Source organism: Phyllobates terribilis, unplaced genomic scaffold, assembly GCF_046119375.1.
Source record: "Phyllobates terribilis strain yellow unplaced genomic scaffold, ASM4611937v1 Scaffold_1__5_contigs__length_1240528914, whole genome shotgun sequence".
NCBI lineage: Eukaryota > Metazoa > Chordata > Amphibia > Anura > Dendrobatidae > Phyllobates > Phyllobates terribilis.
The window spans coordinates 514964104-514979593 of record NW_027362761.1 but is presented as its reverse complement, the minus strand read 5'-3'; the positions used below and the strand labels follow the sequence as shown (position 1 = coordinate 514979593).

General features: G+C 47.7%; 1 protein-coding gene across 4 annotated transcripts in view; it reads right to left on the bottom strand.

The window, feature by feature from the left end:
• Nucleotides 1-15490, bottom strand: part of PDE4D (phosphodiesterase 4D) — a 1744955-nt gene that overhangs the window by 935924 nt on the left and 793541 nt on the right. Inside the window, exon 1 of one of the 4 annotated variants that reach the window (XM_073680268.1) lies at nt 7580-8480. The exons of the other annotated variants lie outside the window; for them this stretch is intronic. Coding sequence (XP_073536369.1) covers nt 7580-8280 — 701 coding nt within the window. The 5' untranslated portion in view covers nt 8281-8480. Of the gene's footprint in view, nt 1-7579; nt 8481-15490 lie in introns of those variants that run through there. 4 annotated transcript variants of the gene reach the window in all.

Below are 15490 nucleotides of genomic sequence, written 5' to 3'. Positions count from 1 at the left end.
GGGTAGTATTTTTGCAGTGCTGGGTACTATTACACTAGTGTAATGATAGTGATGGGGGTAGTAGTTATGTAGTGCAGGGTACTAGTACACTAGTGTAATGATATAGTGATGGGGGTAGTATTTTTGCAGTGCTGGGTACTAGTACACTGGTGTAATGATATAGTGATGGGGTAGTAGTCATGGAGTGCTGGGTACTAGTACACTGGTGTAATGATATAGTGATGGGGGTAGTAGTTATGCAGTACTGGGTACTAGTACACTGGTGTAATGATATAGTGATGGGGTAGTAGTTATGCAGTGCTGGGTACTAGTACACTGGTGTAATGATATAGTGATGGGGGTAGTAGTTATGCAGTACTGAGTACTAGTACACTGGTGTAATGATATAGTGATGGGGTTAGTAGTTATGCAGTGCTGGGTACTAGTACATTGGTGTAATGATATAGTGATGGGGGTAGTAGTTATGCAGTGTTGGGTAGTAGTACATTGGTGTAATGATATAGTGATGGGGTAGTAGTTATGCAGTGCTGGGTACTAGTACAATAGTGTAATGATATAGTGATAGGGGTAGTAGTTATGCAGTGCTGGGTACTAGTACACTAGTGTAATGCTATAGTGATGGGGGTAGTAGTTATGCAGTGCTGGGTACTAGTACACTGGTGTAATGATATAGTGATGGGGGTAGTAGTTATGCAGTGATGGGTACTAGTACACTGGTGTAATGATATAGTGATGGGGGTAGTAGTTATGCAGTGCTGGGTACTAGTACACTAGTGTAATGATATAGTGATGGGGTAGTAGTTATGCAGTGCTGGGTACTAGTACACTAGTGTAATGCTATAGTAATGGGGGTAGTAGTTATGCAGTGCTGTGTACTAGTACACTGGTGTAATGATATAGTGATGGGGGTAGTAGTTATGCAGTGTTGGGTAGTAGTACACTGGTGTAATGATATATTGATGAGGGTAGTAGTTATGCAGTGCTGGGTACTAGTACACTAGTGTAATGCTATAGTGATGGGGGTAGTATTTATGCAGTGCTGGGTACTAGTACACTAGTGTAATGATATAGTGATGGGGTAGTATTTATGCTGTGCTGGGTACTAGTACACTAGTGTAATGATATAGTGATGGGGTAGTATTTATGCAGTGCTGGGTACTAGTACACTAGTGTAATGATATAGTGATGGGGTAGTATTTATGCTGTGCTGGGTAGTAGTACACTGGTGTAATGATATAGTGATGGGGGTAGTATTTTTGCAGTGCTGGGTACTAGTACACTGGTGTAATGATATAGCGATGGGGGTAGTAGTTATGCAGTGCTGGGTACTAGTACAATAGTGTAATGCTATAGTGATGGGAGTAGTAGTTATGCAGTGCTGGGTACTATTACACTAGTGTAATGATAGTGATGGGGGTAGTAGTTATGCAGTGCTGGGTACTAGTACACTGGTGTAATGATATAGTGATGGGGGTAGTAGTTATGCAGTGCTGGGTACTAGTACACTAGTGTAATGATATAGTGACAGGGGTAGTAGTTATGCAGTGCTGGGTACTAGTACACTAGTGTAATGCTATAGTGATGGGGGTAGTAGTTATGCAGTGCTGGGTACTAGTACACTGGTGTAATGATATAGTGATGGGGGTAGTAGTTATGCAGTGATGGGTACTAGTACACTGGTGTAATGCTATAGTGATGGGGGTAGTAGTTATGCAGTGCTGGGTACTAGTACACTGGTGCAATGATATAGCGATGGGGGTAGTAGTTATGCAGTGCTGGGAACTAGTACACTGGTGTAATGATATAGTGATGGGGGTAGTAGTTATGCAGTGCTGGGTACTAGTACACTGGTGTAATGATATAGTGATGAGGGTAGTAGTTATGCAGTGCTGGGTACTAGTACACTAGTGTAATGCTATAGTGATGGGGGTAGTAGTTATGCAGTGCTGGGTACTAGTACACTAGTGTAATGATATAGTGATGGGGTAGTGTTTATGCTGTGCTGGGTAGTAGTACACTGGTGTAATGATATAGTGATGGGGGTAGTATTTTTGCAGTGCTGGGTACTAGTACACTGGTGTTATGATATAGTGATGGGGGTAGTGTTTATGCAGTGCTGGGTACTAGTACACTGGTCAAATGATATAGTGATGGAGGTAGTAGTTATGGAGTGCTGGGTACTAGTACACTAGTGTAATGATATAGTGATGGGGGTAGTAGTTATGGAGTGCTGGGTAGTAGTACACTGGTGTTATGATATAGTGATGGGGGTAGTGTTTATGCAGTGCTGGGTACTAGTACACTGGTCTAATGATATAGTGATGGAGGTAGTAGTTATGGAGTGCTGGGTACTAGTACACTGGTGTAATGATATAGTGATGGGGGTAGTAGTTATGGAGTGCTGGGTACTAGTACACTAGTGTAATGATATAGTGATGGGGGTAGTAGTTATGCAGTGCTGGGTACTAGTACACTGGTGTAATGATATAGTGATGGGGGTAGTAGTTATGCAGTGCTGGGTACTAGTACATTGGTGTAATGATATAGTGATGGAGGTAGTAGTTATGCAGTGCTGGGTACTAGTACACTGGTGTAATGATATAGTGATGGGGGTAGTAGTTATGCAGTGCTGGGTACTAGTACACTGGTGTAATGATATAGTGATGGGGGTAGTAGTTGTGCAGTGCTGGGTACTAGTACACTGGTGTAATGCTATAGTGATGGGAGTAGTAGTTGTGCAGTGCTGGGTACTAGTACACTAGTGTAATGATATAGTGATGGGGGTAGTATTTATGCAGTGCTGGGTACTAGTACACTAGTGTAATGCTATAGTGATGGGGGTAGTATTTATGCAGTGCTGGGTAGTAGTACATTGGTGTAATGATATAGTGATGGGGGTAGTAGTTATGCAGTGCTGGGTACTAGTACACTGTTGTAATGCTATAGTGATGGGAGTAGTAGTTATGCAGTGCTGGGTACTATTACAGTAGTGTAATGATAGTGATGGGGTAGTATTTATGCGGTGCTGGGTACTAGTACACTAGTGTAATGATATAGTGATGGGGTAGTGTTTATGCAGTGCTCGGTAGTAGTACATAGGTGTAATGATATAGTGATGGGGGTAGTAGTTATGCAGTGCTGGGTACTAGTACACTGTTGTAATGCTATAGTGATGGGAGTAGTAGTTATGCAGTGCTGGGTACTATTACAGTAGTGTAATGATAGTGATGGGGTAGTATTTATGCGGTGCTGGGTACTAGTACACTAGTGTAATGCTATAGTGATGGGGGTAGTAGTTATGCAGTGCTGGGTACTAGTACACTGGTGTAATGCTATAGTGATGGGGGTAGTAGTTATGCAGTGCTGGGTACTAGTACACTAGTGTAATGCTATAGTGATGGGAGTAGTAGTTATGCAGTGCTGGGTACTATTACACTAGTGTAATGATAGTGATGGGGGTAGTAGTTATGCAGTGCTGGGTACTAGTACACTAGTGTAATGATATAGTGATGGGGTAGTAGTTATGCAGTGCTGGGTACTAGTACACTGGTGTAATGCTATAGTGACAGGGGTAGTAGTTATGCAGTGCTGGGTACTAGTACACTGGTGTAATGCTATAGTGATGGGGGTAGTAGTTATGCAGTGCTGGGTACTAGTACACTAGTGTAATGCTATAGTGATGGGAGTAGTAGTTATGCAGTGCTGGGTACTATTACACTAGTGTAATGATAGTGATGGGGGTAGTAGTTATGCAGTGCTGGGTACTAGTACACTAGTGTAATGATATAGTGATGGGGGTAGTAGTTATGCAGTGCTGGGTAGTAGTACACTGGTGTAATGATATAGTGATGGGGTAGTAGTTATGCAGTGCTGGGTACTAGTGCAGTAGTGTAATGATATAGTGATGGGGGTAGTAGTTATGCAGTGCTGGGTACTAGTAGTACACTGGTGTAATGATATAGTGATGGGGGTAGTAGTTATGCAGTGTTGGGTAGTAGTAGACTGGTGTAATGCTATAGTGATGGGGGTAGTAGTTATGCAGTGTTGGGTAGTAGTACACTGGTGTAATGCTATAGTGATGGGGGTAGTAGTTATGCAGTGCTGGGTAGTAGTACACTGGTGTAATAATATAGTGATGGGGTAGTAGTTATGCAGTGCTGGGTACTAGTACACTGGTGTAATGCTATAGTGGTGGGGGTAGTAGTTACGCAGTGTTGGGTACTAGTACAGTGGTGTAATGATATAGTGATGGGGGTAGTAGTTATGCAGTGTTGGGTAGTAGTACACTGGTGTAATGCTATAGTGATGGGGGTAGTAGTTATGCAGTGTTGGGTAGTAGTACACTGGTGTAATGCTATAGTGATGGGGGTAGTAGTTATGCAGTGTTGGGTAGTAGTACACTGGTGTAATGCTATAGTGATGGGGGTAGTAGTTATGCAGTGTTGGGTACTAGTACACTGGTGTAATGCTATAGTGATGGGGGTAGTAGTTATGCAGTGTTGGGTAGTGGTACACTGGTGTAATGCTATAGTGATGGGGGTAGTAGTTATGCAGTGCTGGGTACTAGTACACTGGTGTAATGCTATAGTGGTGGGGGTAGTAGTTACGCAGTGTTGGGTACTAGTACAGTGGTGTAATGATATAGTGATGGGGGTAGTAGTTATGCAGTGTTGGGTAGTAGTACACTGGTGTAATGCTATAGTGATGGGGGTAGTAGTTATGCAGTGTTGGGTAGTAGTACACTGGTGTAATGCTATAGTGATGGGGGTAGTAGTTATGCAGTGTTGGGTAGTAGTACACTGGTGTAATGCTATAGTGATGGGGGTAGTAGTTATGCAGTGTTGGGTAGTGGTACACTGGTGTAATGCTATAGTGATGGGGGTAGTAGTTATGCAGTGCTGGGTAGTAGTACACTGGTGTAATAATATAGTGATGGGGTAGTAGTTATGCAGTGCTGGGTACTAGTACACTGGTGTAATGATATTGTGATGGGGGTAGTGTTTATGCAGTGCTGGGTACTAGTACACTGGTGTAATGCTATAGTGATGGGGTAGTAGTTATGCAGTGCTGGGTAGTAGTACACTGGTGTAATGCTATAGTGATGGGGGTAGTAGTTATGCAGTGCTGGGTAGTAGTACACTGGTGTAATGATATAGTGATGGGGGTAGTAGTTATGCAGTGTTGGGTAGTAGTATACTGGTGTAATGATATAGTGATGGGGGTAGTAGTTATGCAGTGCTGTGTACTAGTACAGTGGTGTAATGATAAAGTGATGGGGATAGTAGTTATGCAGTGTTGGGTAGTAGTACACTGGTGTAATGCTATAGTGATGGGGGTAGTAGTTATGCAGTGTTGGGTAGTAGTATACTGGTGTAATGATATAGTGATGGGGGTAGTAGTTATGCAGTGTTGGGTAGTAGTACACTGGTGTAATGATATAGTGATGGGGGTAGTAGTTATGCAGTGCTGGGTACTAGTACACTAGTGTAATGATAGTGATGGGGGTAGTAGTTATGCAGTGCTGGGTACTAGTACAGTGGTGTAATGATATAGTGATGGGGGTAGTAGTTATGCAGTGCTGGGTAGTAGTACACTGGTGTAATGATATAGTGATGGGGGTAGTAGTTATGGAGTGCTGGGTAGTAGTACACTGGTGTAATGCTATAGTGATGGGGGTAGTAGTTACGCAGTGTTGGGTACTAGTACAGTGGTGTAATGCTATAGTGATGGGGGTAGTAGTTATGCAGTGCTGGGTACTAGTACACTAGTGTAATGATATAGTGATGGGGATAGTAGTTATGCAGTGCTGGGTAGTAGTACACTGGTGTAATGATATAGTGATGGGGGTAGTAGTTATGCAGTGCTGGGTACTAGTACACTGGTGTAATGATATAGTGATGGGGGTAGTAGTTATGCAGTGCTGGGTACTAGTACACTGGTGTAATGATATAGTGATGAGGGTAGTAGTTATGCAGTACTGGGTACTAGTACACTAGTGTAATGATATAGTGATGAGGGTAGTAGTTATGCAGTACTGGGTACTAGTACACTGGTGTAATGCTATAGTGATGGGGGTAGTAGTTATGCAGTGCTGGGTAGTAGTACACTGGTGTAATGATATAGTGATGGGGTAGTAGTTATGCAGTGCTGGGTACTAGTACACTAGTGTAATGATATAGTGATGGGGGTAGTAGTTATGCAGTACTGGGTACTAGTACACTGGTGTAATGCTATAGTGATGGGGTAGTAGTTATGCAGTGCTGGGTAGTAGTACACTGGTGTAATGATATAGTGATGGGGGTCGTAGTTATGCATTGCTGGGTACTAGTACACTGGTGTAATGATATAGTGATGGGGGTAGTAGTTATGCAGTGCTGGGTAGTAGTACACTGGTGTAATGATATAGTGATGGGGGTCGTAGTTATGCAGTGCTGGGTACTAGTACACTGGTGTAATGATATAGTGATGGGGGTAGTAGTTATGCAGTGCTGGGTAGTAGTACACTGGTGTAATGATATAGTGATGGGGGTCGTAGTTATGCAGTGCTGGGTACTAGTACACTGGTGTAATGATATAGTGATGGGGGTAGTAGTTATGCAGTGCTGGGTAGTAGTACACTGGTGTAATGATATAGTGATGGGGGTAGTAGTTATGCAGTGCTGGGTACTAGTACACTGGTGTAATGATATAGTGATGAGGGTAGTAGTTATGCAGTACTGGGTACTAGTACACTAGTGTAATGATATAGTGATGAGGGTAGTAGTTATGCAGTACTGGGTACTAGTACACTGGTGTAATGCTATAGTGATGGGGGTAGTAGTTATGCAGTGCTGGGTAGTAGTACACTGGTGTAATGATATAGTGATGGGGGTAGTAGTTATGCAGTGCTGGGTACTAGTACACTAGTGTAATGATATAGTGATGGGGGTAGTAGTTATGCAGTACTGGGTACTAGTACACTGGTGTAATGCTATAGTGATGGGGTAGTAGTTATGCAGTGCTGGGTAGTAGTACACTGGTGTAATGATATAGTGATGGGGGTCGTAGTTATGCAGTGCTGGGTACTAGTACACTGGTGTAATGATATAGTGATGGGGGTAGTAGTTATGCAGTGCTGGGTAGTAGTACACTGGTGTAATGATATAGTGATGGGGGTCGTAGTTATGCAGTGCTGGGTACTAGTACACTGGTGTAATGATATAGTGATGGGGGTAGTAGTTATGCAGTGCTGGTTAGTAGTACACTGGTGTCATGCTATAGTGATGGGGTAGGAGACTAGCTTGGCAGTTATAGTGTCCTGGTTCTGGGACAGCTGACTCGGTGACATTACTTCTCTTGTGTGCAGAGTTGGACCATTGTTGGGATTTGAGGACTTTCCTGCAGCATGATGGGAATCTCCAGCTTTCCTCCCCACTACCCCGATCTACAGATCATCCATAGACCTCCCCGCGGTTCGTGCACACAAGAAGCGCTGAACTGTATTTGGTGCCTGTCTCTTTAAGAAGCAGCCCGTGCATGTAGGAGCGGCGTCCTGTGTGTCCGCAGAGCTCAGGCTGATAATGGAGAATGGAAATCTTACCGTCTGAATCCCTGGAAGGACGAGGGCCACGACATGCGGGATTTCTTCAGCCCGGGTCTGTGGCCGGTGTCCACAGCATAGGAGGAGCGGTCCATGGCCGGGCAGTGTAGGTAGCGCTCTGTGTCGGAGAAGCCTCTGTGCCTCACCCGGCTGCTGGAGTATCTGCTGCGGGAGGAGACTGGGGGGCCGTGGGGCGCCGGCGGAGTCGGCAGGGAGGGCGCCGGCTGAGTGGGCAGGGAGGGCACCGGCTGGCACAGTAACTGGGACTGTAGCCCAGGCTGTGACTGAAGTTGGAGCTGGAGCAGTGGGTGAGCCTGGGCTTGACACTGAGGGTGGATTTGGGGTGGGGATAGGGGCTGTAGTGTGGGGAGTAGCTGGCACTGAGGCAGAGGTGGAGATTGTGGCTGAAGGGGATAAACTTGGGGCTGAAGCTGGTTGAGGAATATGGAGTGAGGTGCTGCAGAGATGGTGGGAAAGGACGGCACCAGGGACTGCGGCTGGAGAGATGGCTGGGGCTGGTCCTGGTGCTGGAGAAAGCTCTGGTGCTGGAGAAAGCTCTGCTGATGCACAGCCTGGAATTGGCGCTGCTGTTGGTCTGGTCGCCACAGATGTTTTGGTGCCTTCTGGTTCCCTGGGCTGCTCCCGTTGCTGCAGCTGCTGCTGTTTACCAGAGCACTCAGTTTGCTGCCCTCTGTATCCATGGTTCACCCTGCAGACGGCCGGCCTCACCCTGCAGACTGCCGGCCACACAAACGCGTCCTGTGATCCGAGCTCAGCTTGTCAGCAGAAGTTCAGAGAGGGACACAAGAGAGCGCCGCACATCCCAGCTCCCTGCCTCCGGCACACCAGAGGGAGCTTCTCCAGCACCGGATCACCACATGGAGCAGAGCTGCTGAAAGGATCCACAGGATCACCAAACACAGTGGTGGGGCATTAATGCCGGGTCACCCTGTGAAGTGCTCCAACACAGGATCACGTGCAGGGCAGCTGCCTCCTACAGGGATCACCCTAGGGGAGAGTGACAGGGTGCTGAGACAGACTGCTCCCTCAGTGCTTGGCCAGTACCTGGTGGAGAGGTGCTGCAGTGCCGGACAGCTGTATGGAGGAGAGGTGCTGCAGTGCCGGACAGCTGTATGGAGGAGAGGTGCTGCAGTGATGGGTCGCTGTATGAAGGAGAGGTGCTGCAGTGATGGACAGCTGTTTGAAGGAGAGGTGATGCAGTGATGGACAGCTGTATGGAGGAGAGGTGCTGCAGTGCCGGACAGCTGTATGGAGGAGAGGTGCTGCAGTGATGGTCAGCTGTATGGAGGAGAGGTGCTGCAGTGCTGGACAGCTGTATGGAGGAGAGGTGCTGCAGTGCCAGACAGCTGTATGGAGGAGAGGTGCTGCAGTGATGGTCAGCTGTATGGAGGAGAGGTGCTGCAGTGATGGACAGCTGTATGGAGGAGAGGTGCTGCAGTACCGGACAGCTATATGGAGGAGAGGTGCTGCAGTGATGGTCAGCTGTATGGAGGAGAGGTGCTGCAGTGCCGGACAGCTATATGGTGGAGAGGTGCTGCAGTGATGGACAGCTGTATGGAGGAGAGGTGCTGCAGTGCAGGACAGCTGTATGGAGGAGAGGTGCAGCAGTGATGGTCAGCTGTATGGAAGAGAGGTGCTGCAGTGATGGACAGCTGTATGGAGGAGAGGTGCTGCAGTGATGGACAGCTGTATGGAGGAGAGGTGCTGCAGTGATGGTCAGCTGTATGGAGGAGAGGTGAGGCAGTGATGGACTGCTGTGTGGAGGAGAGGTGCTGCAGTGATGGACAGCTGTATGGAGGAGAGGTGCTGCAGTGATGGACAGCTGTATGGAGGAGAGGTGCTGCAGTGATGGACAGCTGTATGGAGGAGAGGTGCTGCAGTGATGGACAGCTGTATGGATGAGAGGTGCTGCAGTGATGGACAGCTGTATGGAGGAGAGGTGCTGAAGTGATGGACAGCTGTATGGAGGAGAGGTGCTGCAGTGATGGTCAGCTGTATGGAGGAGAGGTGGTGCAGTGATGGACAGCTGTATGGAGAAGAGGTGCTGCAGTGATGGACAGCTTTATGGAGGAGAGGTGCTGCAGTGATGGACAGCTGTATGGAGGAGAGGTGCTGCAGTGCCGGACAACTCCACCAGTAACGGATCACTATAGAAAGTGGTGCTGGACGGCTCTCCCAGTGCCGGATCAAAATATATGAAGGAGGGGTGGTGAAGGGTTGGACAGCTATCCTAATACCAGAGCACTATTTGAAGGAGAGATGTAGATGTGCTGGACAGCTCCACCAGCAATGTATCACTGTATGGAGGAGAGGTGCTGAAGTGTTGGACAGCTTCACCAGTAACGGATCACTATATGAAGAAGTGCTGGAGCGTGGGATAGATCCACAAGTACTTGATCACTTTATGGAGAGGTGCTGAAGTGCTGCACAGCTCCCTCAGTAATGGATCACTTTATGAAGAAGGGCTGGACATCTCCACAAGTACTTGATCACTTTATAGAGGAGAGGTGCTGAAGTGCTGGACAGCTCCACTAGTAAGGGATCAATTTATGAAGAAGTGCTGGACAGCTCCACAAGTAAGAGATCACTTTATGAAGAAGTGCTGGACAGCTCCACCAGTAACGGATCACTTTATGAAGAAGGGCTGGACAGCTCCACAAGTGCTTGATCACTTTATAGAGGAGAGGTGCTGAAGTGCTGGACAGCTCCACTAGTAACGGATCACTTTATGAAGAAGTGCTGGACAGCTCCACCAGTAAGGGATCACTTTATGAAGAAGTGCTGGACAGCTCCACTAGTAAGGGATCACTTTATGAAGAAGTGCTGAACAGGTCCTCAGTAACGGATCACTTTATGAAGAAGTGCTGGACAGCTCCACAAGTACTTTATCACTTTATAGAGGAGAGATGCTGAAGTGCTGAACAGGTCCTCAGTAACGGATCACTTTATGAAGAAGTGCTGGACAGCTCCACAAGTACTTTATCACTTTATAGAGGAGAGATGCTGAAGTGCTGAACAGGTCCCTCAGTAACGGATTACTTCATGAAGAAGTGCTGGACAGCTCCCCCAGTATGGTATCCCTATAGGGAGGAGAGGTGCTGAACTGCAGGAGAGCTCCCAAAACAAAAGAAATCCACACATAGCAGACAAGAGCTGCTGATAACTTGTCATCTACCTCCTCTGTGGCAGCTTCATACAGCCATGAATCAGTGACATCTTTTTAACCCATGTAGAATCACATCTGGCTTCTTGTTACTCACAGACTCCCACGCTGACCAGACTCTGGTTGACTTGACAAGTGCAGAAGATCAGGTTGCAGGCCAGTAATAATAGCACCAATTCGTGTGGAAGTCTTCCAGAAAATGTTGTGTTTCTCTTAGCTGGGCTCCAGTAGTGCTGTGCCGGGTGCTGCCTGCCTCCTCCTGGCTGCCTGCTCTCCTCCTTGCCTCTCACAGCAGATGATTGAACTCTCCGCTGCTTGTGTGCTGGGTAGGAATCACAGCTCTAAATGTTATGCATGGCTCCTGGCCAAGAGTTCAGCCTGTCCTCTCTCCTGGAGCTCCCTTGTCTGCCCTTTCTTCCCATCGCTGAGAGATCATCATCCGCTTCCCAAATTTTGAAACTTTACTGAATTAGACAGAGAGACTGAAGAGGAGGTGCAAGAAGCAAGAACTGCCTCCTGTAAACTCAAGACAAGGAGGAACACAATCATTTCAGCTGAGCTGGAGAGACCCTACCTCTTCTGCCCCTAATGAATACTAAATATGATCAACCACACTGCAATATAATTACTGTAACACAATGGAAAATAAATACAATTTTCAGGTATGGATATAGTGTATGGTCGTGGTACTGTTCAGACAAGTGTCTATCGCTCTGTAGCTGGAAACTACAGGGAATACATGTGTTCCTTTGTTTTAATGCCAATTGTGTCTAGCAGAGATTTCCGTATGTGTGTCCTCCTAATGTGTATGGGTGCACAGCTTGCATTTATCTTCCCTCAGGTTACAAATAAATTGGATCTCTAGAGAAAAAGAAATGATTGAAATACATGTTATATCTAATTGCCTTGAAATCAGCTCCATGTCACATTCTGCTGGATACACGAGTCTTTAAAATTAAATAAGGAATAGTGGCAGCATAACGTGGTGTCTGTCCCAGTGGGGTATTTACTATTTGACAAGCTATCCATAAGCCATGTAGGGATTTAATACAGAGGATATTAATAGCTTGTGTCTATTTCTAGCAGTGTCTAGGCCAGGGGATGGATTAAAAATTTTCAATTATTTAATTAGGATATAAATTTTGTTTATATGTTTATTTATTTAGCCATCAATCCCTTCTTCTATCCATTCATACCTCTCTCCCTCCTTGCCATCCATCCCTTCTTCCATCCATTCCTACTTCTCTCCCTCCTTCCTTCCTTGCCATCCATCCCTTTTTTCATCCATTTCTACCTCTCTCCCTCCCACCTTCCTTCATTGCCATCCATCCATCCATCCATCCATCCCTTCTTCCATCCATTTCTACCTCTCCCTCCCTCCTGCCTTCCTTGCCATCCATCCCTTCTTCCATCCATTCCTACTTCTCTCTCTCCCGCCTTCCTTCCTTGCCATCCATCTATCCATCCTTCCATCAGTTCCTACCACTCTCCGTCCCTCCCGCCTTCCTTGCAATCTATCCCTTTTTCCATCCCTTCATACCTCTCCCTCTTGCCATCCATCCCTTCTTCCATCCATTCCTAACTCTCTCCCTCCCGCTTTCCTTCCTTGCCATCCATCCCTACCTCTCTCCCTCCCTCCTGCCATCCATCCCTTCTTCCATCCATTCCTACCTCTCCCTCCCTGCCGCCTTCCCTCCTTGCCATCCATCCTTTCTTCCACCCATTCCTACTTCTCTCCCTCCTTCCTTCCTTGCCATCCATCCCTTTTTTCATCCATTTCTACCTCTCTCCCTCCCACCTTCCTTCATTGCCATCCATCCATCCATCCCTTCTTCCATCCATTTCTACCTCTCCCTCCCTCCTGCCTTCCTTGCCATCCATCCCTTCTTCCATCCATTCCTACTTCTCTCTCTCCCGCCTTCCTTCCTTGCCATCCATCTATCCATCCTTCCATCAATTCCTACCACTCTCCGTCCCTCCCGCCTTCCTTGCAATCTATCCCTTTTTCCATCCCTTCATACCTCTCCCTCTTGCCATCCATCCCTTCTTCCATCCATTCCTACCTCTCTCCCTCCCGCTTTCCTTCCTTGCCATCCATCCCTACCTCTCTCCCTCCCTCCTGCCATCCATCCCTTCTTCCATCCATTCCTACCTCTCCCTCCCTGCTGCCTTCCTTCCTTGCCATTCATCCCTTCTTCCATCCATTCCTACTTCTCTCCCTCCCTCCCGCCTTCCTTCCTTGCCATCCATCCCTTCTCCTATCCATTCCTACTTCTCTCCCTCCCACCTTCCTTCCTTGCCATCCATCCCTTCTTCCATCCGTTCCTACTTATCTCCCTCCTTCCTTCCTTGCCATCCATCCCTTCTTTCATCCATTTCTACCTCTCTCCCTCCCACCTTCCTTCCTTGCTATCCATCCATCCCTTCTTCCATCCATTCCTACCTCTCCCCCTCCCTCCTGCCTTTCCTCCTTGCCATCCATCCCTTCTTCCATCCATTCCTACTTCTCTCCCTCCCGCCTTCCTTCCTTGCCATCCATCTATCCCTTCTTCCAACCATTCCTACTTCTCTCCCTCCCGCCTTCCTTCCTTGACATCCATCTCTTCTTCCATCCATTCCTACCTCTCTAGCCTTCCTTGCCATCCATCCCTTCTATCCATTCATACCTCTTTCCCTCCCTCTTGCCATCCATCCCTTCTTCCATCCATTCCTACCTCTCTCCCTCCCGCCTTCCTTCCTTGACATCCATCCAGTCTTCCATCCATTCCTACCTCTCTCCCGCCTTCCTTGCCATCCATCCTACTTCTCTAGCCTTCCTTCCTTGCCATCCATCCCTTTTTCCATCCATTCCTACCTCTCTCCCGCCTTCCTTGCCATCCATCTCTTCTTCCATCCATTCCTACCTCTCTAGCCTTCCTTCCTTGCCATCCATCCCTTCCATCCATTCCTACCTCTCTCCCTCCCACCTTACTTCCTTGCCAACCATCCCTTCTTCCATTCATTCCTACCTCTCTCCCTCCCACCTTCCTTCCTTGGCATCCATCCCTTCTTCCACCCATTCCTACTTCACTAGCCTTCCTTCCTTGCCATCGATCCCTTCTCCATCCATTCCTACCTCTTTCCCTCCTTCCTTGCCATCCATCCCTTCTTCCCTCCATTCCTAACTCTCTCCCTCTCTCCCGTCTTCCTTCCTTGCCATCCATCTCTTCTTCCATCCATTCCTACCTCTCTAGCCTTCCTTCCTTGCCATCCATCCCTTCCTACCTCTCTCCCTCCCACCTTACTTCCTTGCCAACCATCCCTTCTTACATTCATTCCTACCTCTCTCCCTCCCACCTTCCTTCCTTGCCATCTATCCCTTCTTCCATCCATTCCTACTTCTCTAACCTTCCTTCCTTGCCATCGATCCCTTCTCCATCCATTCCTACCTCTTTCCCTCCTTCCTTCCTTGCCATCCATCCCTTCTTCCATCCATTCCTAACTCTCTCCCTCCCTCCCATCTTCCTTCCTTGCTAGCCATCTCTTCTTCCATCCATTCCTACCTCTCTAGCCTTGCTTCCTTGCCATCCATCCCTTCTTCCATCCATTCCTACCTCTCTCCCTCCCACCTTCCTTCCTTGCCATCCATCCCTTCTTCCACCCATTCCTACCTCTCTAGCCTTGCTTCCTTACCATCCATCCCTTCTTTCATTCATTTCTACCTTTCTCCCTCCCGCCTTCCTTCCTTGCCATTCATCCATCCATCCATCCTTTCTTCCATCCATTCCTACCTCTCTCCCTCCCTCCCGCCTTCCTTTCTTTCCATCCATCCCTTCTTTCATCCATTCCTACCTCTCTAGCCTTCCTTCCTTGCCGTCCATCCCTTCCTACCTCTCTCCCTCCCACCTTCCTTCCTTGCCATCCATCCCTTCTTCCATTCATTCCTACCTCTCTCCCTCCCACCTTCCTTCCTTGCCATCCATCCCTTCTTCCATCCATTCCTACTTATCTAGCCTTCCTTCCTTGCCATCCATCCCTTCTTCCCTTCATTCCTAACTCTCTCCCTCCCTCCCGTCTTCCTTCCTTGCCATCCATCTCTTCTTCCATCTATTCCAACCTCTCTCCCTGCCGCCTTCCTTGCCATCCATCCATCCCTTCTTCCACCCATTCCTACCTCTCTCCCTCCCGTCTTCCTTCCTTGCCATCCATCTCTTCTTCCATCCATTCCTACCTCTCTAGCCTTCCTTCCTTGCCATCCATCCCTTCTTCCATCCTTTCCTACCTCTCTCCCTTTCTCCTTCCTTCCTTGCCATCCATCCCTTCTTCCATCCATTCCTACCTCTGTCCCTCCCTCCTGTCTTCCTTCCTTGCCATCTATCTCTTCTTCCATCCATTCCTACCCCTCTAGCCTTGCTTCCTTGCCATTCATCCATTCGTTTCATCCATTTCTACCTCTCTCCCTCCCGCCTTCCTTGCCATCCATCCATCCCTTCTTCCATCCATTCCTACCCCTCTCCTTCCCGCCTTCTTTGCCATCTATCTCTTCTTCCGTGCATTGCTACCTCTCTCCCTCGCTCCCGCCTTCCTTCCTTGCCATCCATCTCTTCTTCCATCCATTCCTACCTCTCTCCCTCCCACCTTCCTTCCTTGGCATCCATCCATCCATCCATCCTTTCTTCCATTCATTCCTACCTTTCTAGCCTTCCTTGCGATCCATCCCTTCTTCCGTGCATTGCTACCTCTCTCCC